The 27,050-nt window shown below is 45.0% G+C and overlaps 1 protein-coding gene across 1 annotated transcript in view; it reads left to right on the forward strand.

Annotated features, from left to right (window-relative positions):
* The window catches only part of TSKS (testis specific serine kinase substrate), a 398,477-nt gene extending 371,753 nt beyond the window's left edge, over positions 1–26,724 (forward strand). Inside the window, exons 11-13 of the mRNA XM_078653750.1 lie at positions 21,101–21,233; positions 21,422–21,546; positions 26,556–26,724. Of these exons, the coding sequence (XP_078509876.1) occupies positions 21,101–21,233; positions 21,422–21,546; positions 26,556–26,724 (427 nt within the window). The remainder of the gene's footprint in view (positions 1–21,100; positions 21,234–21,421; positions 21,547–26,555) is intronic.
* Positions 26,725–27,050: the final 326 nt, after the last annotated feature.

A 27,050-nucleotide genomic window follows, 5' to 3' on the forward strand; every position in this document is an offset into this window, starting at 1 on the left:
CCTGAAAGCTCTTACAAAGGAGTCCAACTCCAAAAGGAAGGCTTCTAGTGAAGTGTCCAGGTCAGCCAAAGTCACTAGGATGTCGTCAGTGTAGCGGCTTATAGTGTGGACATCTCCCCCGAATGTGACCACGGTAGTGCGCGAACTCTCCCTCACTCTTTGCGCCAGTGGTTCCATATATAACGCAAAGAGCAAGGGTGTGAGCGGACAATCCTGCCTTGTGCCTCTGCCAATGGGAAAGGGGTTGATGTGTGCCCGTTGACTCTAACAATCGCTGTGGGGAAACGATAACAGTTCAAAATCTGTGTCCTCATTTTCTCCCAAAGGCCAAAAAGCATCAGCACTTGTTCGGGATACGGCCAATGGACCATCTCAAAGGCCTTTTTGACATCTATAGTCAGGAGCATATATTCTCCGGAGGTCATCGTGTCTTTCTCGATGACATGCAGTACCCATTTAGTATAATTGCTGGTTTCCCATAGGGGTATGAAGCCCGCTTGGTCAGGGTCGATCAAGCTGGGCACATATGCACTTAGTCAATGCGCAAAAATTCCTGTATATAGTTTCAGATCTAGATTTAAAAGGGAGATGGGGGGAACAAACCACATCTGGTTTTGTTCTTCCCAGGTTTAGGGATTACTATTGCGGCTTCCAACATGGAGGTCGGTATTGCACCTGGTGGCGAAAAGGTGTTAAAGAGCCGGGTCATTAGGGGAGCTAACACCGGAAGGAATGTTTTATAAAAGGCCGCCGTCCGGTCCGGGGGACTTGGCTAATTTTAACAGCGAGATTGCTGCGATAACCTCCTCCACCCATATCTCGCACTCTAGGTATTCTGCCTTATCCGGGGTGAGTGCCGTGGGGTTACCTTTTTTAAGTAACTGTCGCCGTCAGCACTGTATAGAGTCTGACCCATGTAAAGATGAGCATAGAACTCCCGAAAGTGGGGGTGGGGCTGTAGTTCCCCCAAGCCAGACTGCTGTCGCTCGACTATGCAAGGGGCGCCCCCCAAGATCCCGGCCTCATCAATGCTGCTCGCAGAGGGCCCCGCGACCGGGTCCACATGATGTTTATTTAGGCCTTAATTGTCCTGGGTCTCAGCGTGTCCCTTCTGCAGGCAATGTCCATATGGTAAGGTGTACTCACTGTGGCCCACTGATCCTCGCGCTACTCTGTTCGGCAGGAGATGCGCCCAGCTGCGGGGCTAGGAGCGGTGCAGGAATCGAAGCGCAGGCCCCCACTGATATGCTCCAAGGCTCAACACCGCCTGCCACTAGCAGATCCGCTCCGGCGGGGATAGCAGTTGATCTTGCACAAGCTGGCAAGTGGGGGCGCACCCGGATGTCTGCAAATCGCACCCAGTCTGACTGGGCTGTCTCCGCAGCCCCTGGGGCCCTCACTCGGCGACAGCCTGCTGCGGCTGCCGCAGTTGCAGTTCTTGGATACCTTGGCTCCTCGGGATTCATCTCGTTCCCACCGGGGCCCCGGCCCATATCAGCTGTGAGAGGGATCAGCTGGTCGCAAGCCGCTCTTCAGATGTGCCGATCCGCCCCTTGCCGCAGCGCTGGCCCCCACCGCCGCAGGCTCCGTCCTCAGATCAAGGCCTCAGACTCCAGGCCGGCCACGTCCTCAATGCTATATGTTGCTGTGGGAGGACGCCGGCGGCAGCGGTCTTGTCTGGCAGTGCGGGGTCAGGCCTGGGCTGTTGCACCCATTAGGACAGGGCCTCCTGCCGTTCTCGTCTTGGCCCTGCTGCCGGCACGCTTGGTGCACGCCGTTATCATTGGGCAGGCTCCGCTGCTACACCTCCGTGACTCGTGGCTGGGGCCGCCTGGGTCTTGACCCGGTGCTCACCGTAGTTTCTCTGCCTTCTCCCTGAGCTCTGGAGCCTTCTGAGTCCGGCCCCCCGTCTGCTCCTCACCGCTCTGCACGTTGTCGGTGCTGCTCAACCTCTGTGAATGATTCTTCTGGGGGGGAGGGGGCTACTCTGCCAAACCGGTCTCCCCTCTGAAGAGTTGTCACTGCTAGCTCCTCTCTGGGTGCTATTTTATTGCTATAGTCGGCCCGGCGGGAGCGGAGAGACGGGAAGAAGCGTCCTATTGATCCACCATCTTCGTCACGCCCCCCTGGACATGTATTTTTAAGTTTTACGTGTCCTGGTGGTGAAAAACTCTTACATTTGCTTTTCATTACTGCAAAGCCTACCTCTGCCATAGGATAACTTTGAAGTTATATTATTGCATTTAATAAGCTGTAACTTCCAAATGGGAACAGGAAACCCGTTCATGTTTGGTGTCTTTGGAATTGTAATGAAATATCCTCTCTTATGCTAAAGTCGGATTTTAAATTACAATTTTGAAAATGTCACTTTTAGAAAGTTTGCATTTTCCTACCTTAGCCATTTAGAAGCAGTAGTAAAATTTTATTGTATATGGATAATTAAAATCATTACAAAAATTGACTGTCAATATTAAAATCAGAACGAAAACATGTGATTGATTTTGAAATTTACCATTCCACCCATAAAATTCATATTACGTTAGACTTGATGCCAGCCTTAGGAGGTGTTTGCGTATCCTTCTGCTGGCTTGTAACCTTTAATTAAAAGCTCTTTACAAGTGTTGTAGCTGTCAAGCCTTGTCGCAGGGTTTCTGTTCTCACACAGAACTGTGCACAGAGGAGTGGAACCTCGGCGAATTAGGGTGACCCAAAACACACCTTAGTACCCCACTCACCCCTTACCGAGCTAGCTACAGTGTCTCATTGGACATATCAAACTCCCAATGTTTAGACAAACCAGAACATGAACTTACTGTACCTCAGGGTACGTGGAACTCATGAACACTCTTTCGTTATGTTATCATTACAAACCAGAACATGGAGTAAAGAAGACACATGTGCATTTGAAATGTTTATTTACTAATGCCGTCTTCTCAGGCGCAGTATCTTAGATAATACAAGTATACTTATTATCAGTAGCAAAATTACCAGCATAGTTACTAAGACATAAAAGGCGAATGGTGACAGCATGTCAACATACTGTAATGAATAAGAGTTAACAACACTTATATCTCACCCTCCCTAACACATATATTATATTATTAGCTAAGAAGGTCTCTTTGGGTTGTTTTAGGGCGGGCCCATACCTTAGTGTCCTAGCATGAAGGAATCACATCAGCATACACCAGCTCTCTCTGCATGTGCACCGCATCAAGTGTGTTCTATGTGCCTCGTGCAAAGCAATATCAATCCCGCCTGAAGCCAGAGTTGGCAAAGGCTGCACTTGTGTTATGACTATGAAGGCGTGGAGATCAGACCTCATAACAATTCCATATCGTGTTGTTCCTGAAACTTCAGCACTCTTCGTGCAGACATAGTTTATTAAGCAAAGCTGATATCAGAGCAATAACATATTATTCTCACATACACCACGGCAAACTACTAGGTTGAAAGCTAAGTCAACAATTAAGTGTCGTGTGCAGAAGTTGCAAGAAAGAAAAATGGCGTTTAAACCTCAAATGTACCTATGCTAACTTAACACGATATAAGGATATGCAGGAGCTACATGACAGCCTGTCTTACTAGGTTCCAAGCTTTGAAAGTTCTCTGCATTATACTAAAACACTTCCCAAATATGGCCACAGTTGTTAGACCAGTAGAGTTGATGCCCAATTATAATGCCTCCTTTCAGGTTCATATTCCATATGCTAAAACACAGGTTTTAAAAGGGTAAGGTGAGCAGACCAAAATTGCAGCAGCATAACAGTAGGTATGTATACGACTCCTTTTTATAGGTGCAAAATCGTAAATGTGGGATAGTGCTGACTGTATTGCTCCAATGTGGTCATAGTTCCTCAATCTATAATTTTACAAGCCTGACTAGCAATATATTTCTCCTCCAGTCCCAACTCAGGGCTTTTTTCAGGCAGTACTGCAGGCGTGGAGCTTACAAAGATGGTAGAATAGCCCTGTAAAGTTCACATGTGCATAGCTATTCTTTATCTGTTAATCTAGATCTTGGTATCTGCTGTTTTTTCATTATTTCTTCAAAACTGTATGTGAGACGCTGCTTGTTCTAAGGGTATCTAGATGCATCTCTGAATCGTCCTTACTTTGTTTAAGTATCTTATCCAGTCATTATCTGATCTATAAAAAATATCTTGCAGAACCATTTTTATTGAGCCCTCCTTTGCATGTAAAATCTGGTACTAATATCTGAGAAATTGAGATTTGCGGACTGGGTTTTGTTTTTGTAAACTGAATTCCAGGCATCTCTGTGCTCGACGGATATATTGCGGTAGCTGGAATACTCGTCTATATGCAATGCATTGCGTCCATTTACCATAGGAGAGCTGGATGACATTATGAAATAGTTATACCAATTTTGCTTTTATTACCCCTATGATTGCTTCGGCAGATTAACTATATAACTTTGTGTTTAGATTGCATAGTGCAACTATTACCTTTTACGTTTTTTTCCCAGTAATCTCAGGTGAAATTGTGGTTTAGTTGTGTCAGTTAGCCATATTCCCAGATAGTGTGAGAGTAATAGTGTGATCGATCTTCGCCGAGCCGTGTTTCCACACGTTCTTGGCTTTCCCTATTCCTTTCCCAAGTATCGTTACTTCTTTTTTACTGGCGTTTGCACCCCAATTTATTGCTCATGTTGTATTTGTATAGCTCCCCAAGAGAACATTTAATCCTATTTTCGTTTGATTTAAAATTACTTAATCATCTACATCTTGTGGTCCCTAGATCAGCAGTATATAAATGAAACAGCAGTGGGGCGAGAACTGACTCCTTTTTGTGCCTTTATTTGTGGGGATTGTTTTGAGGTCTTGTGTTTTTTGCCCCAGTTTATTTGTACCCAGGTGTTTATGTAGAGTTCCATAATTGCGTTAAGCATAATTTGAGGAATGCCCCACTCAGTCAGTATCTTCCATATTTGACTGTCCATTCTTTCAAACTTTGCTGAGTAATCTTCATTGCAGACATGGAGTGGATGCTGAAAAGAGTTTTTTGCCCAATTTGCCAAGTATGATAAGGCAACGGCATAGTGGGCGCTTTCTTTGTGTTTCAAAATGGAGATACTTCTTTAGTACTCTCTGAGGACTTGAGATGCAATTATGTACTCAAACGTTGATTCACTTCTATGTGTGACCTGATTGCTCGTCCTAGCGGTGGGGCCCGGGTCAATAGTTTGCAATAAGTACAGGTCATATGCTTGAAGAATAGTGTGAGTTTATTAGGCTTTGTTTGAACCAGAGCAATCCGACGTATTTATAGAGTGAGCAAGGTTTTCTATATTGAAATCACCTAGTAGTAAGACCTCATATGTGGGGGAGGTGCAAAGTAGATCTTCCAGTGATTTGCGGAATCTCTCTAGGGTTTCCTCATGAGATTATTTAAACTGGTTCACCTGCATAGGTTTGTTTACTATGCCAATATTGCGTCATTTGTAAACTATTGCTGGAGTTGTTGGGTTTTGCCTCACCATAGTTACCCGTGCATTTATGGTTGTGGCTGTATAAATTGCCAGCCCTCCCGATGCTCTTCCATACTTTCTGTTTTTTTCTGCTGGATAATACAATTCCTGCTATCCATCTATCAGTAACATGCATATACTCTGTTTCTTAAATACTGACTATATCTTCAGCTTCTTAGAATTCTAGAGTGTCCGTATGCTGTATGATTTGTTTGAGCACCTCTACATTTCAAGAAATTACTGTTATTTGTGTTCCCACCATTTTATTTCCAGACTTACTTTGGGGGTCTGTGTTAGTGGTGCTAATCAGTCTCTGAGGAAAGTGTGTTTGCCAAGAAGCTCCAGTCTTGCTCAGGTCGATCTTTGTGCGTATCGTAAAGGATGCAGTGTCTTTTTTTGTTTATATTTAGTTGCACTCGTAGTTGGGTATACCCTCATTGCAATGGCGTGTATGAGGATGTTGCGCTTGTAAACATGCTATACCCACCTTCCTTTTTGCCGATTGGATGCCCTGTACCAGATAGTACTGTGCGATATCCTTCTGGCTCTACAGCATTAATGTTAATCCTAAATTGTTCGAACTTAGGTGCTTCCCTTATTACTTGGTTTCCTATTTCCTCTGTTTCCCATGATACTATTATGGTTTCTGTACCAGAAGTATTCTTAATATATTCTCTGATGCATACGAATTAGTGAAGGTAAGTGATGGCATAACTAAAGTATATTAGACCTGTTTAGTATATCTTGTCACCCTGGTGGGATGTAGGATGGTATGAATATAGACCAAGTTGTGAGGGGCCCAGTTCTTTATTCAGCTTGCCCTGTAGAGGTCCATGGCGACCTGGTCTTTTCTGTCTTATTGTTGGATGTAATCTAATTCCCAGGTTGGTGGATGAGCCTGTGTTATTATTTTGTTTTGGTATTGCTTTACTCAGTAATCGATTTGTTTTAGATGGATGCTGTTTATTGGTTGCCTGATTATTTGAGCTAGGAAGATGCTTAGTGGTCCAGGTATCCATACCTGGTTCATACTGATGCTGGTTGTTATTTCCCTGATAATTTGATTTGGGCAAGTGAGTAAAGGTCCAAGCCTCCTTGCTTAGTTATTTGAGTCCCAATGGAGCGTTCCCCCTCGACATTACAGGTCTTGGCCTGTGTGATAACTTGGGGAGAGGTGTGGTGCAGCGTCCAGGGCGCTGACTCCGGAGTGCGGGGGCTCACTGCTCGATCCCCAGCGCCGGAGGCAGATCAGCTTAGTGTGACTCTGTGCTTACTTAATCTCTCCAGCGCCTTGAGACCCTCAGGAGTGATCAGTTTGCACTTTACGAATACCGTGTTCTTTGCGGGCTGGAGACTCTTCCTTTCCATTCTCCTTTTTTGGGACCACATCTACCCTGCGTGCGTGTATGTGGAAGGGGGTGATCTGGGGTCTCTCTCTGTGTTTGTAGTGTGACCTGCTGGTAAGTTCATTGTAGAGTTTGCATATTTTACTCTTTCCCCTGGGTCAGTACAGAATTCAGGTCACGGTGTTCTTATTTTATGTTTAGTTTGGGTTGGAAGGGGGCAACACCTTCTTTACGATCTGTTTCATGGCTAAGGCTAAGGAAACCTCCGATGTTTATTTTTGCTTGTGGCTCCTTATGCCCTTTCACCTCCTTGATGATTGGATAGTATTTCATCTTTTCATATCTCTGTGGCCATCTTAACTCTGTCGACTAATTTGTAGTTGATACCTGGATCGCATGTTCTATTTTTTTCTTTTTTTCCCCTCCTACTAAGTAGTCTGGCTGCTTGAGTATGTTCGTTTTCTTCATTTGAATCATTATGTTGATTTATATGTGAGTGGGTTCTGATGTTTCTTCTGTTTGTTGGAGAGCCGTCTCTGTTACTTGCTTTTGATTTTCGTTCTGATTTATTATTTAATTGGACCCTGAGGGCCACTTGTCTGCCGATGGCAAATTGTCAATAACTGTCATGTCTAAGTGGGGTCTTGTTGAGGGCCTTTCCGAACTAGTTCAATTATCCGTAGAGGTTGCCATATCGCTCACTGTCCTGTCTGCAAGGTGTTTAAAAAAGAAAAAAAAAGACTTTTTACTTTATTTACCGTTTAACATACAGATAACAAACCATAGGATATTGACAGATATTAGTCCATACCGATTGCGTTTCAGACAGCGTTGATGACAATTCTTAGTCTATTGTCAATATTGACATTTTATCTATTTTGCAACATCAGTCAATTCTGTACTCACCGTTTAAGCAAATATTGGCTATAATTGTGAATGTTCATACCTGAATGGGCAGGGGGTCCGGGTGCATGTCGAGCTAGATCACCAAATCAGGTGTGGTCAGAGTCGTCTTCTACTAGAACGATATGTTTGGAGTGGTTGCAAAATGTCTCTCGGGTGTGAGGTGGGTGGTTGAAGTTGAGAATATATGGCACTGTTGGTACCATAATATATCAAGCTAGCAGTGCAGCACTTCAGTGTATTGTGATGTCACGTTTTCTAACATCAGAGCTATTGCCACATATCTACGTATTACTTTTGGGACATTCTGAACAAACCTGAGCAGCGCTTGCAGAGGGTTGGTGTGAGCATCTGGTTCATCATGTGTGATAATTCAATGTATACCGTTGTCTAAAAACCGGCTATTTTAGTGTAAGTCCAGGTCATGTGTAGGAAGTCTGCATGGGGAGACTGGCATCTAAGGCATGCGTGTGAGCAAGCGGTGTCTGTAGGAAATCATATATGCCTGCCATATGAATTTAAAACGTAGCAACTTATCACGGCGGTTCATGGAGAGTTTACGTGTTTGTTTACAACAGTGCTGCCATTGAAATTAGATAAAGCATGGCCCAGATCCCGTTCCCATGCCGCTCTTACTCGAGAATCTTTAGTGGAGAGTAATGTGATACAAGCCTGATAGAGTTTAGACATGAGATGTCCCCCCCTCCAACCCCCAACCCTGAGTCTTTAATGAGTAAAGTCAAGGGAGTGAACTCTGGTGGCTCAAGTGGGTAGCTAGGAATTTGTGTACGTAAAGTGTTTTGTAGCCTATGCAGTATAAAATGATCCATCTGTTTCGTGCTGTGAAATCTAGCGTCTTCTGTCCGGGAGAATACGTGGCCTTGGGGAATAGATCTCCCAGTGTGTCAAGAGAGAATTTGATGAGGCTGTGCTTGACAATTTCTTCCTGTGGGATAGGCAACCAGGTGTTACCCGCCAGGTGAAGGGCAGTTGAATAAAGGTGGTGGCCACCTGTGACTCTAATGAGTATCCTCCATGCCCAGCTAGTTGTTGAGACAGTTTGGATGTCTTGGGGGTCGTATTTCAGACCTTCCGGTAAGATTGCTGAGAGTTGTCGGGTGTATGAGGTCCACCTCTGATTTGGTGTAAGGGATTCTAACATCTGGGTGATACCAGTACCTCGCACAACTGCATTGGGCCACTAAGTAGTAGGTTTGAGAACTCGGCACCCCAAACCCGCCACGTTCATAAGGCAGCATCAGGGTATCCCATCTAATCCTAGGCTGTTTATTACCCCATACTAGGCGTAAGAGTGAAGTGCATAATGTTATGAAGAATGAGGTCAGTGGATTAGGTATGTTATGAAACAGGAATAGAAACTTTGGAAGCACAACCATCTTAATTATAGCGATTCGACCTGCCATAGCTATTGGTAATTTTAACCAGCAGTCCATCTGACTGGACACTTTATCAAGTGCAATACCGAAATCCGACATAGTATCTGTTCTGAGTCCTCGCATCTTGCCTGGAGATATTCGGTGGATATTGTTTGGGTGCAAGGAGTCAATGGGAACATCTCTGACTTGCCCCGGTTTATTTGTAAGCCTGATAGCGCTTCAAATCTATCCACCTCTCTAAGGATGGGGTCGAGGTTGTCACATATAGAATTTTTGTCATCCACATATAGCGTAATGAGAAGGGGACCTGTTTTAATTTGAAGACCCCTGTGGATATGACGTTCGTGTAGGTGACGCACTAGCGGGTCCAGCGCAATAAAACAGCAAGGGTGATAGCGGGCATCCCTGTCTGGTCCCACGCGTGGGTTGGAATGCTCTGGTTAGCGTTCCATTTAATCGAATATGTGCAGTGGGTTAAGTGTACAGCAATCGGATATTGGAAGTGAATTACCTCAGGATGCCTGTTCTTTGGAGCATTGCATGTAAAAAGGGCCATTCCAGAGTGTTGAATGCTTTTTGGGCATCCAATAGTACAGCAGCAGCTGGGGTGGTGGGTAAAATTCTATGGAGGACTGCAAATAGCGTGCGTATATTCAGTACTGTGGATTTATGTGGGACAAACCCTGATTGTGCAGGTGAAATAATCTGATCCAATATGAGAGAGATCCTGGTGGCCAGCATTTTGGCAATTTATTTTTTTTATAACCAATTTTATTGAGTTTTTTCAAAACAGTAAAGAAAATACAGCACTGATAGTTAATTTCAACCGTGTTTGGTTGGACATCCCCTAGCCTCATGCAGCATCTCCATGCCCCAGTCTACACCTTTGCGACATGTGGCTACGCTAGGTGGGGTAGAATTCTTCCATGCAGTGGCAATATCCTGTTTGGCCACCATGATGGCGGTGCCCAGGAAGAGCTTATCTGCCCTGGTCCAGGCCGTCAAGAATGACAAGGAGTAGGTTCAAGGGTTCATGTGGTACCTCCCAGCCCAGGATGTCCATCAGTTCAAATACCAATGCCTCCCAGTATGGGGTGAGATGTGGGCACGTCCACACCATGTGATAAAAGTCTGCTGGTTCTAGCCCAAAGTGTGTACAAGATGGGGTGGTTCTTAGGACCACCCAATGGAGGCGACTGGGGATGAGGCATGCACAGTGAAGGTAGTACAAGTGGACTAGGTGGAGCTTGGCCGAGGTAGAAATGATTTTAGGAGTCATCAAGGCATCCCACCAGTCCTCGTCATCTAGCGGACACAACCATGCCTCCCACTGGAGTCTGGGCGGGTCAAGTGTTGTTGGGCTGTTGTTGGTCAGGGAGCGATATATCCTTGATATCCCTCCTTTCTCTAGGTTCCCCATCATGATCTGCGATTCCATTGGGCTGAACTCAGGCTGTGTTGTGCCTAACGTTCTGTGTGCGCTAAGAACGTGGCGTAGCTGCAGATATTTATAGCATTGTGATGGGTGAAGGGAGTAGCGAGTCTGTAGGTCTTGGAATGAACGTAAGTGATCCCCTACCCACACATCTGCCAATTGTGAGATACCAATGAGATCCCACCTCCTGAAGCCATCTAAAGTCCCTACGTCCCTACGCCAGGTCCCCTGCCAGAGGGGTGTTTGCTGTGTCAGTTTGTTGGTCCAAATGGTGTGACATAAGGCAAAATTTGGCGAGTATTTTATTGTCAAAGTTCAATAGAGACAACAAAGGTAGGATTCGCAATGTAACGGGTCTTTTCCCGGTTTAGGGAGTAGAATTATCACTGCTTCTCGGAGAGTGGGGGGGGAGGATGCCTTTTTCCATTGCTTCCTGGTATACGTCTAAAAGATAGGGGACAAGTAAATGTTTGTGCGCATTGTAAAAGCAACCCGAACAGCCATCAAGGCCTGGCGCTTTGGAACCATCCATGGCATCAATTGCCTGATTGACTTCCTCTTCAAAAAAGGGTTCACTTAGAAATTGGCGATGCGCCCTATCTAACCATACCATTGCAATTTTACGTCGGTGTATTAGATGAGTACCGAATAGTGCATGTATCTCGTATCTGTAGCCCTGGTGCCGTCAGGTTTTTGCAGTGCTAGTATATATGGCTGGCCTCTTGGGGGCTGTAATGTGAGTGCTTACTAATGGCACCAGCCGAACGCCGTCACCATACCTTCTCACAGTTGCATATTTTCCCAACTAGTGTGTCCCCCTGTCTGCAGCTTCATGAAATTCTGTCATTAGTTTGGCTCGGAGTGTTGTGTACATTGATGGGGAGTGTGATATTTGTGTTCGATCTACATCCTGTAGTTGTTTGGAGATGCAAATCCTTCTAACATAGGCCTTCAAGGCCTCCCACAAAGTGTCCAATGTGGACACAGTACCTTCGTTTAGTTCAAAGTAATCCACTATTGCTTGGTGCAGCTCTGATTTGAACACTTAGTCCCTAAGGGCCATGTCAGGAAATCTCCATTTGCGATTGAATTCACCTGCCAGAGGAATGCGCATCTGTACTAATACTGGCGAGTGATCCGACACAGTGTGGAGTAGGTGTTGCATGGATATTGTACAGTTTAATATACTGGGCAATAAAAGCCAGTAGTCAAGATGAGTCCATGTGTTGTGATATGCTGAGTAGTGTGTTTATGCTGCCTGTAAAGGGTGCAAGTGGCACCAAGCGTCCTCTAGATTATATTCTTGTTTGAGGTCCGTAAGTGTACATCGAGCTCTTGTTTTTGTGTCTGCGGAGAACCAATTGCTGTCTCGAGTAGGTCTAATATTATGTTCAAGTCGCCTCCCAGGCATATCTGTGTCGTCTCCATGCAGTCTATTTGGGTCATTAGATCCCAGAAAAATTCAGGGTAATCTATATTGGGTGCATATATGTTCACTAAAAGGATGGTGTTTCTCAGCAAGTGACCCTCTACCATTAAATATCGCCCCTCCGCCACTTTTCCCTTCCAGTGGGCTAAATGGAATCAGTTTATGTATTAATATGAAGACTCCCCTGGCATACGAGCAGTAGTTTGCAAAGTATCGATGTATGCCCCATGTCTTGGCAAAAGAATGCAGGGGTGTCAGGAGATAAGTGAGTTTCTTGTAGTAATGCGATATCGATTTGGTTTCGTTGCAAGCGCTGTATCACCTGTTTGCCTTTGCGAGGGTTGTTCTGTCCCCGTATATTCCATGACGCTAATATAAGAGTTGCAAATGGTTAGATTCTGCTCTTAGTACTCTTTGTCAAAAAATTAGAACATGATGTGGATCTGGTTATGTGGTTGCACACTATGGAGCAATATCTCAAGTGTCTGTAACTGAATTAAAACTAGAATATTATTCACCCACTCCACCCCCGACCCATCCCCATCTTGCATACTATGGGTACCCTACACATATAAAAAATATCTATTTGTAACACTAGTGTGTCAAAATGGGGGGGGAGTGGCAATGCCACGTCGGATCCTCCAAAGTGTAATAAAGACTATTGATTGATAATGGCATGCAAAAAAACAAACACGTTTTAGCTTAACCTGTAATGTCCCTCATCTACTAGGATAATCTATACATTGTGAAAGGTCCACCAGTCTACAAACACTGGCAACAAAACGGGGGGTGATCTGGCCGGGGATGTTGATACTTGTGTGGTCTTCTTCTTGGATAGTGTGTGGCACTACTCCTGCACCTCCGCTGATGTTTGAAAAATCCGAGACCCGCTGCCAATGTCCACCCTAACGTGTACTGGGTATAGCATGCCATAAGTCAGTCCTGGGTTCCTGTGGGTGGCCTTGACACCAGTGAACTTAAGGCAGGCCTCCTGGACCAGGATCAATCAATCAATCAATCAATCATGCCATTTGTATAGTGCACTACTCACCCGGGAGGGTCTCAAGGCGCTTGGGGGGAGGGGTATGCTACTGCTCGAACAGCCAGGTCTTGAGTTGTTTCCTGAAGGCGAGATGGTCCTGGGTCAGCCGAAGGTGGATGGGGAGGGAGTTCCAAGTCTTGGCAGCCAGGTAATCTGGATAAAGATTGTTGCACCTTGCCAGTGAAGTGGCCCTTTCTCTCATGCCTGTCGCAATGCAGTGTCTCTGTCCCTGAAGTTGAGCAGGCACGCAATAATGGTGCAAGGAGGGCAGCCAGGGTTCGCACTGGGCCCCAGCAAGTGGTGGACTTCCTCCACCAAGAACGCCAGGGAGAAGGTTTCTGTGCCAAAGAGAGCTGCGAAGAGTTGTCCAAATCTTAATCTTTCTTGGCGACAGCCTTTAAAAGTTTTTCAACACGTCCCATTTGTTTGGTCGCTTGTGCTGCGCCATCTACGATGTCCGATACGCTGCCTTTAACTGTGTCAAATGCAAAAAGAACAATTGATGGACAGAATGCAGAACAATGTCATACATTCACCCCAGTACAGAGATCTGGGCCTAAATCCATCGGTTTTTTGCTCACCATGCCATTCCAGTTTGAACCCAGCCTTATGCATTCAGTCTTGACCCTGTGCTCCATGGGAACAGCCCAGCCCGAACTGCCAAGCCATGTCCTCCCTGGACTGGAAACAAGCATCCTTGGACCGGTTTCAGGCTTTCAGCCCTCATCAGCCAGGATATCTTCACTCCAGTGGCATGGAAAGCACGGGACCCACGTCTGGACATACCCGTCCCACTCGGGTGACAAATGCAAAAAGAACAATTGATGGACAGAATGCAGAACAATGTCAAACATTCACCCCAGTACAGAGATCTGGGCCTAACTCCATCATTTTTTTGCTCACCATGCCATTCCAGTTTGGACGCATCCATATGCAAATCAGTCTTGACCCTGCACCCAATGGGAACAGTGCAGCCTGAACTGCCAGGCCAGGTCCTCCCTGGACTGTTCCACTGGGAGCAAGCTATCCTGGCTGAAGATGGGCGAAACTCCGAAACCGGTCCTAGGATGCTTGTTTCCAGTCCAGGGAGGACCTGGCTTGGCAGTTTGGGCTGGACTGTTCCCATGAGGCACCGGGTCAAGAATGATTTTCATATGGCCTGGTCTAAACTGGGGTGGCATGGTGAGCAAAAGAATGATGGATTTAACCCAGATCTCTTGACTGGGGGTTAATGTTTTGATTTTTTCTGCATTCCGTCCATCAATTGTGTGTCTTTTGTTTAACTGTGTCCAGGCGGCCATCATGTTTGTCTAGCCGAACACCCATATCATCCGAAGCATTTGTCCAGAGCATCAAATTGAGTGTCCAGTGCCTTAAATCCTGCACGTAGTTCTGTCAAAATGGGGTCAGGCCTTTGCTGCGCAGCCATTTCGGTATTTGGGTTGTCCTCCCCCTTTACTTGTCCCGGTCTGGTAGTGTTGCCTGCACGCCCAACCTTCTTGAACATCAGCTTACGTTGCTTCGGGTCCACTCGAACCATGATCCGAAGTGGCCAGATGTGCGCAGCACTAGACCGTTGTTAGTGGTGAGTGCACGTGGTGCAGTGTAGATGCGCTAGGCCACGATTTGTTAGTGGGCTGGGGCGCGGCTGGGTTGTTGGGTGGGGAAGAGTAGGTCAGTTTACAGTTATGCCGTAGTTGCCTGGGATGTCATTGTGAAGCTGGGTGTCCCTGCAGGTGAGCCAGGTAGATAATTTGGCACAGCGTCCAGGACCAGTGTAATGGTCCCAATCAGGTAGTACATTCTGGGCCCAGTTGCCTGGTGGATGTTTACTGCTAGAGTCGGGTCTGGGTGGCCGCTCGATGGTCCGGCAGTAGCCCAAGACTGCCGGGTACTGTAAACAGATTTAGTTCCATTTGTGGCTGCAGGGGCCCTGGATGTGTGCGTATGGCCAGTATTAGTCAGCGCTGGCCTACCTATTGTAATATGCGCTGGGAGGTGAGGGTGTGTGAGTGCCTCGGACAGTTGGTCAGGACCGCAGCAAATTTACCGCAACACAGAACAGGGCCTGGTTACTTATTACAAGTCAATTGTGGGGGGTCAGTGTGGTCCTGCGCTGATCTGAGCATGCTGCCTGGCAAGGTTCCTAGTTGGCAGCCCCGGCAGTCTACCCAAGGTGCCGGACCAAACACGGGATGTAGACTGTCCGGGGGGGTCACTTGAAGGCCGGTGAAGCGCTTGTCCGCCATTATGCACAGCAAAGAGTGTGCAAAGGCCGCAGTTGCAGAGGACAAAGGCCTACCACGCAGCAGGTTTCAATGTGTTGGGGCCGCCTTCTGAGGCCGTTCCAAGCAAGTGCAGACTCCAACTGGATGGTGCGACCCAATGGAACGGTCGCTGCGTTGATTGGGACGGGTCACTGGAGCCTCCATTCTCCTGGGCTGTGCAGCATTTTGTTGGTGAAGGGGCAGAGATGTCCTCCTGTGTACACTCGTTACTCCGGCCGCGGCGCCCACTGTGTTGTAGTCAACGGCACCTCTGGGGACCTCCGGAGTGCTGAAAATTTCAAGAGCAGGTGCCGCTACGGTTCCGCAGCCCCTGTAATTGTTTCGGCTGTTGAAGATAGGGTTTTTAAATGAATTGAATTATCCATCATCTCCGTCCTCTTCCTGGCTTTTTCACTGCAAGCAAAAAGTACCTGGGCTCCCAGGCGCCCCATAGCCAATCACAACGCTGCAATGCAGTGTTGTGATTGGTCTGAGCGCCGTGGTTCGGCGCTCAGCCAGGGAATAGGAGCCTGGGCATGTTCTCCAACTAGGCTGTAATGCAGCCTGGGTGGAGACCATTGATGTGCACTTACATAGTGACCACCATGCTTCCCTCTGCTCTGAGAGTAGAGCATACCCGCCCCACCCCACCAAGATGCCGCGGAAGGAAGATATAAAATTATAATACCGTCAAGTTATTATCATTTTATTTTTCCTTTTTTTCCACTGAAAAAAAGCAGTAGGGCGACACTCCTCCGCCTTAGAGGAGGAGCCACAACTGAATTTTTGTTTTGATTTTGGGATTGTAGCAAGTCCACCTGTAGTTCAAGTTTGTGTGACTGCCAGGTCAGTGTGTTGATTGCTGCCAGCAGACTCCTGTTGATAGATGATAATATTGTTGTATCTGCTGGGCAGTTACTTGTAACATTTACTGGTTGCGGTTAGGTCATCCCTCCTTCCTTTAGTAATAAAACTTCTGTTTCATCCAGTAATTTGATGTCAGCTTCACTTAACACAAATCTTCCAGTGTGGTTTATGCCACCATTCAGTAATTTCCAAGCCTGAGTTGAAGTTGAAGATAATGCGATGACCGATAAATCTAGCAATCACTCTAATTCTTCACTGCAAAGTTGAAGTGAGCTTTTATTGTTTATTGTCCTGTTGAGGATATTGTCACCCTCTGTTCATTCTGTTCTCTGTTGGGGCTATGGGCGGGGTTGTAGTTCTTTTTTTTTATCAGTTGTTCTGTGCTCAATTAGTCGGTAGCTAGTATGTATCAATTGTATGTACTGGGGGTGCAGAGAACCCCTTACGGGACTGTGTCCTTGTTTGGGCTAATGTGGGCCCTGGATTATTCAATTGGTTGTCACCAACGCAGGGAGCCTGTTCCAATATGTGCTTAATTGTATGTGAATTTCGAGTAGTGGTGCTTTCATTGATGGCAAAGTAATGATTCCCCCATTGCAGGATTTTTATTTGTTTGGCTAGTCCACCAGATTTGTTAGTATAATTTTTGGGTTGCGCCTCGTCAATAAGACTTTATGCAACAATTTACAGTTGCATTCAAATGGTGTTGGTTTCCATCTATATTAGGTTGCTCAGCTTTCTTGATACTGACCACTGCCCGTTATAATTATACTTAGTTTCGATGTTACGGCTACATGCATCAATGTTCCTGTTTGCGAATTCTTAATTGCGAAGATTAAGGAATCGCAATTAAGAATTCGCAAACGGCTATGCATTAAGAAATTGCAATTTTTTTTGCGATTTCTTAATTTTCCTTAATTGCGATTCACAATTTGCGAATTCGCAAATGAGGAATTGCAAAATGAGAATGCAATTTCAAGGGTGCAGGGGGGGTCCAAAGTACCCCTGAAATGTACCTTTAAGTACTTTTTACACACACACATTCCCCAAGGGCATGTGTGTGTGTAAAATGAAACTTTAAAAAATGCATTTTTGAAAGTTTTTGCAAATTACCATGAAGTTTAACTTCATGTTAATTTACCACTTCCTAATTGCGATTTAGCAATTTTAAAAAAATCATGCATTGCGTTTCCGATATCGCAAAATTGCGATTTCATAAATGCAATCGCAATTTAAGAAATCGCTAATAAATTGCGATTTCTTAAATTGCGAAAAAAGCAAAAAAGCTTAATGCATCCCAAAGCAATGAATTGCATTTGTAAACGGCCGATTTTTGCGATTCGCACCGTTTGCGAATGCAATTCAGTTTGATGCATGTGGGCATTAGTTTCAGTATTGAGGAGTTATTGCGGGATTCAACTCTATGGTGTCCTAATGTTGGTCAACTTCGCAGTGTCCCATGCCCTGTGTCCGGCTACCCGTTGGTTACTTGAGTTAGTTTGGTGAGCACTCAGCCAGGCTCTTCTGGTTCCTAATACCTCCTCCTAGTGCTGTAGGTGCTGACACACTACCAATGAGGGGGTTGATGAAGATTCATTTGAAGAGGCCAGTAGAGCTGGTTGTGAGGTAGTAGGCCGTCGCTGCCTGCATGATTCGCTGGTGGGGGAAGTAGGTGGGGGGGGGGGTCACTGGATCGGAGTGTTAATTAAAAAATATTCAAATAAACTTGCCTTCCAGGGTCCCGCGCCATTGCAGCTCCTGGCCAGGTCCTGCAGTAAGGAACAGGAAGCAAGCAGTCTCTCTCTCCTCCCCTAAGCCAATCACAATGCTGCAACAGCAGCATTGTGATTGATGGGGATGGCGCCCAGTTGGGCGTCTACGGGGAGGCATTTTCTCTATGTAGGCTGCATGCATGACTGGTTTGGTCGGACCCAGAGAGCTGACCAAAGAGTCAGGGCCAACAGCATTGGGCTAGCCCACCCGCCCGCCCCCAATCAAACACGTCTGCTTTCTCACAGTGCGAGAACTAGAAACATAAAATGGTAGTTTTACTGCTTTATGTTTCTGCTTCTCACACTGCGAGAAAGGAGTGAGGCGACGCTCCTCTGCCCCTGGTAGTAGGTGAAGATTGGGTACCTTCAGTTCCTCTTCTCACTGTGCCTGTAGATCATTTGCAAGACCCTCGAAGTGTGTGTGTGGGGTGGAGCAGTGGTGAGGCCAGGCTAGGCTGGGTGGTGGTACATACTGGATTAGGACCTAAAGTGTCCGCCTCCTTACCAATACTTTTGCTCCCCCACTTCCCCCGGCACTACCTTCGATACCTTGTACCGGGTAGGCTCTGTTGCTGTCACTTTAAGGCAGGGGAGAGGGCTGTGCAGACTGGGGTGGCCTCTTAAGCTGTGGTGGCCTCTGAGCTGTGGCCGAGTCACAGAGGCTGGTGGGAACAAGCATGCAGCAGGACAGGTAAGTGAGGGCAGCAGGTGGTAAAGTGGCAAACAAGAGGCAGACTAGGGCACATGTGTTGATGCACTCCGCAGTGTGCCTCAGCACCTAGCTTGCTCCCTCCTATGCTCCACATCTCTGTGCTTCTCCATCCATGCACCCTCGCCACTCTTCTGCATCTTCAGCCCCATCTGTCACCTCTGTTCACCACCCCCGCTATTCGGCTTCTCTGCTCTGCTGTACTGCTGTTTCCTCCCTGTCTCCTCACTCCTTGCCGGTCGTCCGCTGTGCTCTTCCCCTCCTCTTCTGCTACTCTGTTCCTGCTTCCTCTTTCCCCTTCCACTGTAGCAGTTTTGTGACTGTAGCCTGTCTCTGCCTTACATGATTGGGTGTAGCCAACAGTCGTGATTTGTGTATACCTCCTAGACAGCCACACACAATTGAGAGCTTAGGTATGCTGGATGTGCCATCACTGGCAGGATAGGAGGGAGGAGCTGGGCACAGCCTTACTTGCACTTGAATAGGCTGTATCCTTCCGCCATCAATGGGCTACATACCCCCTGTAGTTATGCTGGAGTTATGACAGGGGAGGAAGATAACCTGTTTACTTCAAAGGGATACATCTAGAAGCTTCTACTACTTCAAAGTAGGCACCTGGCATACATATTAGACCTCAGACACCAGCTCTTCAGTACACTGGACATGTCAAGATTCTGCCAGGAAGAAGGACTGCTGTGCTGCTGAAAGGCCTGCCACTCTACTGGTCTGCTGCCCTGCTGGACTCCTGCCTTGCGTGACTGCTGCCTGGCTGGATTGCCGCCTTGCTGCCTGCCTGCCTCAGTCTGAGGGATTGGACTTGCACGTGAACCCAGAACTCCCAGAGTGACTCAAAGGGCTAGTTCAGAGCTACAGGGACATAACAGGCTCTCAACCACCTGAACCACTTCCCAGATCAAGTTGAAGTAAGCCTCTGATTGCCAGGTGATGCCCCTCAGGTTCTGGATCATTGGGGTGGCCTCAGTGGAGTTGGTTTGAAGGTTTTGGGCTCTTTACAATCACAAACAGGCCCATTGGTGCCAAAACCTTGTTGCTGGCACTGCCCGTCTACATGAAGTTGTGTCAACCTAAACCTCTGTGCTACAGCATTGACCGCATGCAGGGATCACCACAGCGAAGCTCCGGCTTGACTGTTCGTGATGAGAACAGGACCTTTGCACTAGAGCGACGACCGTCTGTTTCGTCAGTCTTGCTCTTTGCACTACATCGACGATGTCCGTGACAATTACCTGTTCCTTGTGGCCCCCTTCACCTCAAACAGGATTCTTTGCACTGGACTAAGAAGGTAACTTTTCACTGGACTATCATGGCCCCTGTGTCCGACCCGCACTCCGTCTCAGTTGGCCTGCACTTGTCACTTTCTCCTGTGAGTGGCTCTTTGGGCTTCATGGCACTATTTTCACTTCATTAATTCAAATTGCATATCTCCGGTTCTACTAATTGGATTTTTTCGTTTTGGTCTTGATTTATTTGTTAATTTTTACTCTTGTTTTCTAAATTGGTGTTTTCTTGTGTTGTGTTTTCACTTTATTACTGTTTGAAGTGCTGTATAAATACTTTATACAATGCCTCTAAATTAACCCTGACTGCTCTGTGCCAAGCTACCAGAGCTTTGAGCATAGGTTAATTTGGGGTTTGCTTGTGGCTCACACTGAAAACGATTGTGGTTGCTGCTTGAGTAGGGTTTCACACCCTCAACCAGTAACCCAATTTCTCAAAGCGATGTTGGAGCTCTTTGTCTGTTGTTGACCTCCAGCTATTGTTGGGTTGCTACACAGGGGTCGTGCTGTAGAGGGCTTAGTATGTGATGTAGCTGATCTTGAAGTTGATCTGGACTTGCAGGGGGAGCCAGTATAGATCCTTTAGTATGAGGCAAGCGTGGTTGGATTTTCTCAGCCTCTCGATGAGCCTAGTGGTTGTGTGAAGGATGCCTTTCAGGGGAAAGAGTGTGGTCTATGGGATGATGTTGAGCAGAGTGATATTGTAACGTAGAGTAAGGTGTTCATAATTAGTAGCCCTGTTCATAAGTAAAGTTTATTAGGTGGCACTATGTCTTCAGAGGGACCGTTTTTCTTGTCATTAACAAACATATCAATTCAGGTGTTGGTTCATTTCAGCAGAAGCAATTTAACAAACACACCTGAAAATAATGATTTTTAAAAGAAAGCCCAGGACTGTAAAATGGTGGTAAGGTGGGAACCCTTCTATTAATTTTTATCGTTTCCACTTATTTTTCTCCCCATATACCTTCAGCAGCAAACAGGAAGCTGCAAAGCGTATAGGATATTAGTTCCCTTTCGGTACTTCTGGCATGTTGGTGGATCAATGCCCATGCAATAAAGGTGTTGCTAGTGTACCATTTACTTTTTTTTCGAAACATGCATTTTAAGTTCGTTGCCCAGCTCTTCCTCTGCTTTCTGTTTCTTCTAGCCCGAATTTGGTGAGCACCGAAAACTTGAAACACATGCTAGAACATGCCATGGCGCCAATGTTGGAGGAGCTGAAGAACATCAACCAGCCGAGCACGTGCATCAGCTGCCAGCGGCTGCAAAAGAGAAATTCGGTACCATGAAATATAAGAGATACATATCTTCATAAATAAAATATGTTTTTTCTCTGGACAACTTAAGCAGTCTTGTCATCCATCACTGCTCCTTTCTACTTTGGAAATGTTGTTGTAGGGTACAGGGCAAGTGTTTTGAGTTGTGTAGACCATCGTTTTCTCTCTTTCCTTCTGTGTTTTCTGGGAAGGCTTTGGAAGGGCTCATGATGGAAAAACACATGCGTGCCATGGTGATCAGCTCCGACCTCCGTCTCCTTCAGGATGACACCCTTCGGCTGCAGAGTCTTCTTTATCACCAACAGCTCAAGAACGAGTGAGTTTTTGGGGCTGGATTATTATTTTTTTCTCACTGACTATATAAATGACTTCCATTTAAATAGGTTCTGTAAATGTATCTTTCAATAATAGCATGAAATCTGGCATGAATTTGTCGCTCTAGGATGAATAAATCTCATGTACAGTGACCCAAGCTATGACAGCGAAGTAAAGAAAATTGTGAGCAGGTGTAGTAAGAGAGAGAAAACCTTCAAGGTCAAGTGCAGCAAGTTAGCCAAAGAAAACACAAGTGAATGCTGAGCAGCTGTATCAGCTTGTCCCATCATTACAGTGCTTCAATTGGTCTTCTGATGTGGCAATCAACATCAGGTGATCACTGACACAAGTTAAAGTACTTACCCCTCAAAAATTGGATCCTTGATATTTTTCCCTTTCTTACAGGGGAAAACAAACTATGTAGAAAACCCGGACTGTCCCAACAAAGGGCAACTCTTATTTGTGGCGCTGCCTAGACGCCTCAGTTAGCACAGTTCTAAAACTTTCAGAGTTGTAATTAGGTTTCTCTGGCAGTAAAATACTGGTACTTCTTGCACATTTTTTATTAAAAAAAATTGCTTAGTCAAAAATAAGTAGTTGGTCACTGTCTGAGTCAAAGTGAGCGGGAAATTAGGTCTGCCCAGTTAATGTGAGGGTCACTTGAGAGCTATGAATCAGGAAGGGCAAGGGATGAGACTGAGGATGTTTTACATGTATTTTGCATTCTCATGTACACATCTCCGCTGTTGGACAATTAGTAGTGCTTCTTCAAAAACACAATTAAGAATGGAGCGTTTCTTATAAAGAACAGTAAAAGTGTCGGATCAAATTGAGAGAAGGAATCAAGTGAAAAGTCACACATTTTCAAAATAGAATAAATTTGGACGAGGAATGAATCGAGGAGCAAGAAAGGGGCACGCATGGAGGGTAGGTAGCAAAAGGAGGGACACTGACAGGTCTCTTACTCATCATCCCTTGTTACCTTTCAAAGTCTTTAACCCTGACATGTGACTGACTGCTCCTAACCTAGCAGTCTTCCAGATTTGCTAGCCTGATATGCCAATGACCCAGCTCAAGCCCTTGTAGTATTTCTGACTGATTATCTCGACATGTGATTTACACATACCCATAAGTCTTCCAGATTCACCATCCTAATATTTGACTGACCATGCACCAGACCTGGCAGTTTTCCACATTAACTATCGTAACATGTGACTGACCCCCCTCCCGACTTACTGCTCTAGTCTTATTCGTCTCCTAAAGGTTCCAGCGTGTTAGGATATCTACAGACTTCTCTTGTCTGGGGTTAGATATTGATTAGGCCTGCAGAGGCTCAGCCTGGACCTCACATCTTTTGTTTATGGCAGTGCTGTGAGGAGAGATATGAAAAACTGACTTTTGGAATCATGTGGGTTAATTTTGAAGGCGAGGATCTCCGAGATCTTCTGTAGGAGATGGTCCAGAGAGTACATACTAAATCCCAGAGGAATTGAGCAACATCCCTCACTCACATATGGTATAACTAGGCCAACATCTGCAAATTTTCAGCTGTGGTGACAAATTGAGGGGTTGATAGGTTCATTTTTTTAATGTTTTTTTAGATTGGGATCCTGATTTTTCAAAACATGTTGGCTTGAACCAAGAAATAACCTCCAGAGGGTGTGGCGGATAAGGCTGGTTTTAAAATCAAAGGCAAAACCTGGGCGACAATGCAGATATTAGACTGCGCAATGCATGCATTGGTGGTGGATCTATAAAGGTGCACACCATCATTAGTGACCTCGAATTCTGGCAATTCTGTTTGCAAGTGTTTTAGCTTTCTCTTTGTGTTCCATATAGTACTGGAGACCACTTGGGTAGTATTGCCCCACTCCACAAAAGAACATCGAAGAACAGAGAGTTAAGATTTTGAGATATCAGCAATGGAAATGGTCTGGAGGGCACAGCTGAGGGTGGTTGTTAAAGGAGTGAGTCTGAATATCAAACAGACCTGAATGTAACACAAATGTAAGTCTAGAAGAATTTAATAACAACTTGAAGGATAACTTACCCTTTTGGAAACTCCTTGACATATTAAAATAGGAAAACCACAATAAATTCCCCAAAAAGATTTCCCTATTACAAAGAAGAAAGGTGTAAAAACATTTGTTCCCAAAACAGTTCTGTTGATTACATAGAGAGAAACAAAATGACCTTCCCAAAACAGGTTTTTGTAGTACAAAGAGAGAAACAAAAAGAAATTCCCCAACCCGGTTTAAATATTACATAGAGAGAAGCAAAAAGACAGACATTCCTTAAAGAAGTCTACCTACTATAAAGAGGAATGCAAGAAAAGATATTCATAAAAGGAGTTTATAGGTAAATAACATTCCCTTAAAGCAAAAATCAGACATGGATAAAAAATGGTTGAAATTTTAAAAGGTTTACTAGCAGAACTGAGAAACGATGAATCCTTACAGATCTGAGTTAAATGCTAAGAAATGTGTTCAATCATCAGTGTTCCAGAAGCCAAATCATTCATTGAAAAACTTTTCTATTTTACCATAATGTGGAAACCTGGGTTGCAACCGTACACTAAATCTTAGCATTGTAAAATCCTGCGTAAAAATGGGGAACTTTTGTAAAGATAACATTATCGACATTAGATAAAGGATTACTCAAATAGATTCCAAGCTAAACACCTGCTTTAGGTGAGATACTTAAACAATAAAATATTTGGTAGATAGAATCAATAAAAAAATGGTACTCGCCTTCAACATTCTAAAAGCTAGAACTCATCTCACAATACAATTTAAAGTGAAGCCCAGTTTACAGTAAAGGAGACTCCATGCTTGTTAACTTGTTCTCTGAAGACATCCTCAAACATTACTTGCATCACTAAAGCATTAAAACAAAGTAAGGCTGAAGGCAGTATTAAAAAACTTTCTGGACTCAAAAAGTAATCTCTGGAGTCTGCTGATCCTGCTTACTACCGACCCATTGCTAAGCAGTCCTTGTGGCAAAGGCCAATGAAAAAATAAACAATTGGTTCAGAACCCCCCTATAGAGACATCAATTCCTAGAATATTGTAGGTCAGGGTTCTCCTAAGAAAGTAGGAAGTTGGGATGACTCTTTTCTCAATAACACAAATGTGTAGCTCCTGGTAATGGACAAGTGATGCAGCTTGTTTTGCTAGGCCTGTTATGGGATTTCTGCTGGATAAACCACAATGATATATGAGAATCTGGAATCAGAAAAAGCAAGGGGGTGGTTCTCTTAATTTCTGCAAGGGTGCGCCGATAGAGTGTGTATGAGGTAATGTTATGCCCAGCAATTACTTTAGCTAGTGGGGCTAAATAGGGCTTCCACTATTTCCAAACTTGGTCTTTGTATATGTTTGAATCAGTTGGTGCAAGGAGGTCCAGGGTTTATTAGGATTAGTTCAGTTGAAAGCCATAACTCTTGAACTTGCAGATGTAAACCCCTTTTGTTTCTAAACACACGTTTCCTGATAATCTAAGTAGTTGTGCTAGTCATTTTGAAAGAGAGAGATTGCACAAGAAAGGTATTCAATCTTAATATCAACAACAGAATATCATGCTGCTGGTATATCGTAGACAGAATTTTGAGGACCAAACTATTGACATGGTCAATGTCAGATTTACATTATTCAACTTAACATCTGTGTACCCGAACATTGTATATCTTCAGGGTACGTAAATGTAGAGTTACGAATAGTGAAACTATATTTATCGATCTGCGTTACCTTCTCAATATTTTGGCCACAATACTTTGGTAGCACAATGTTTCTGTAGTCGATATTTTGACATACAACCCAAAGGGAGGTAAGAGAGAAACATTTAAATAATTCAACATCCTTGACCTGCGTCTGTTACTCCCCCTGCTCTACTATCCTATTAAACTCAGATCCTTCCAGAACTCTCTACAGATCAGTTATTATTATTATATTATTATTATTATATTTAAATGTATATGGCGCAACAGCTAGCCATAGGTTTCCCGGCGCCTATGGACACAGGTTAAAAGAGAAGAGCAGCTAGAAGAGCTTAGTGATTAAATAGCCACATTTTGATGCCTTTCCAAAATTTGACATAGTTATGTTCAAGGCGAAGTGGGAGTGGCATTGAGTTCCATAGAGCTGGGGCCAATTGGGCATACGAGTCAGTTTGAACTTAGGGGTCACATATTTAGCCTGCTTAGAAGATCTGAGAAGGCGAGTGGGAATGTATTGGTGAACTAAGGTGCTCAAATAGCGAGGAGCTGTCCCAGCGTTGGTTTTGTGCACATAGCAGAGGGCTTTAAACTTGGACCGATTTTCAATCTTTAACCAATGTAAGTCCCGAAGGGTCTTCGTGATCGAGGCCGTTCGAGGTAGCTGATATGGGAGTCTGGCTGCCGAGTTTTGAACCACTTGCAGCCTACGAATAACATCCTTATTGGCCCCTACATATAAAACATTTCCTTAGTCCAATCTTGACACAATCCGGGCTTGGACCACAGTCTTTTGCGCCGTAGAGGGCAGCAGCCGTAGGATCTTTTTTAACCATTTCAAAATGGTAAAGCACATTGAGGCAACCTTGACCGCTTGTTGACGCATAGACAGTTGGTCGTCTATAATAATGCCCAGGTTGCGAACAGATTGCGCAGGTTGGGGAAGGGGACCCATTTGGTGCGGCCAATGTTGTGGTCCCAAAAGATCTTTGTTACCACCAAGAATTAGGAGTTCCGTTTTTTCCTCCATTCAATTTCAATTTATTTGAGTGCGTCCATCCAGCAATGTTTTGTAAGTCTAGTTGAAGAGAAGATACCTAGAAGTGTTATTAAGGAGAAGATAAGCTGAGTATAATCTGCGTAAGAATATATCGTAAGCCCAGCTTCTTCTGCTAAGACTGCCAGCGGGCTGATGTAAATGTGAAAGAGTAAAGGGCTCAAAATGGAGCCCCTACAATGGTGGGGTGAATAAGATGAAGCGGAACTAAATGTTCCTCTGTTCCTCTCTCTTTCTGCAGGGGGAAGCCTATCCTTGATGACATCCACCAGAAGATCCTCAACCTGCAGGCGCAGCTGTCCATCCTGTCTGTCAATGGATTCATGACCACGCCTCATAAGCAGATCTCATGTCCTGATATCAAATGTCTTGTCAGTCGTGCAATGGCAGAAAATATAAGTGGCCTATGAAAAAACAATGAAGTGTGAAGCTTTTTTATTTTTATCTTTATTTTTGTTTCATGTTTATTCTGTTTTTAAAACCATCATGGTGTAAAATATCCTTCCATGTCTGTGAGAATTATAAAAAGATAATAGGTCTATAGTTTTCCCACTCTAATCCATTCATGGACTACTGCTACAAACCTTCCTTTTTGACACATACAGACATATTCGGAAATGTGCCTCTGCCACCCTCACATTACAAAGCCTGACATCCCTCAAAGTAGAAATCTAAGCTGGTAATCATTCATCTCCTTAGACCTTATTAATAGGTTTCTAATGCCTCCATTGCAGAG

This window comes from Lissotriton helveticus, chromosome 7 (assembly GCF_964261635.1).
Source record: "Lissotriton helveticus chromosome 7, aLisHel1.1, whole genome shotgun sequence".
Taxonomy (NCBI): domain Eukaryota; kingdom Metazoa; phylum Chordata; class Amphibia; order Caudata; family Salamandridae; genus Lissotriton; species Lissotriton helveticus.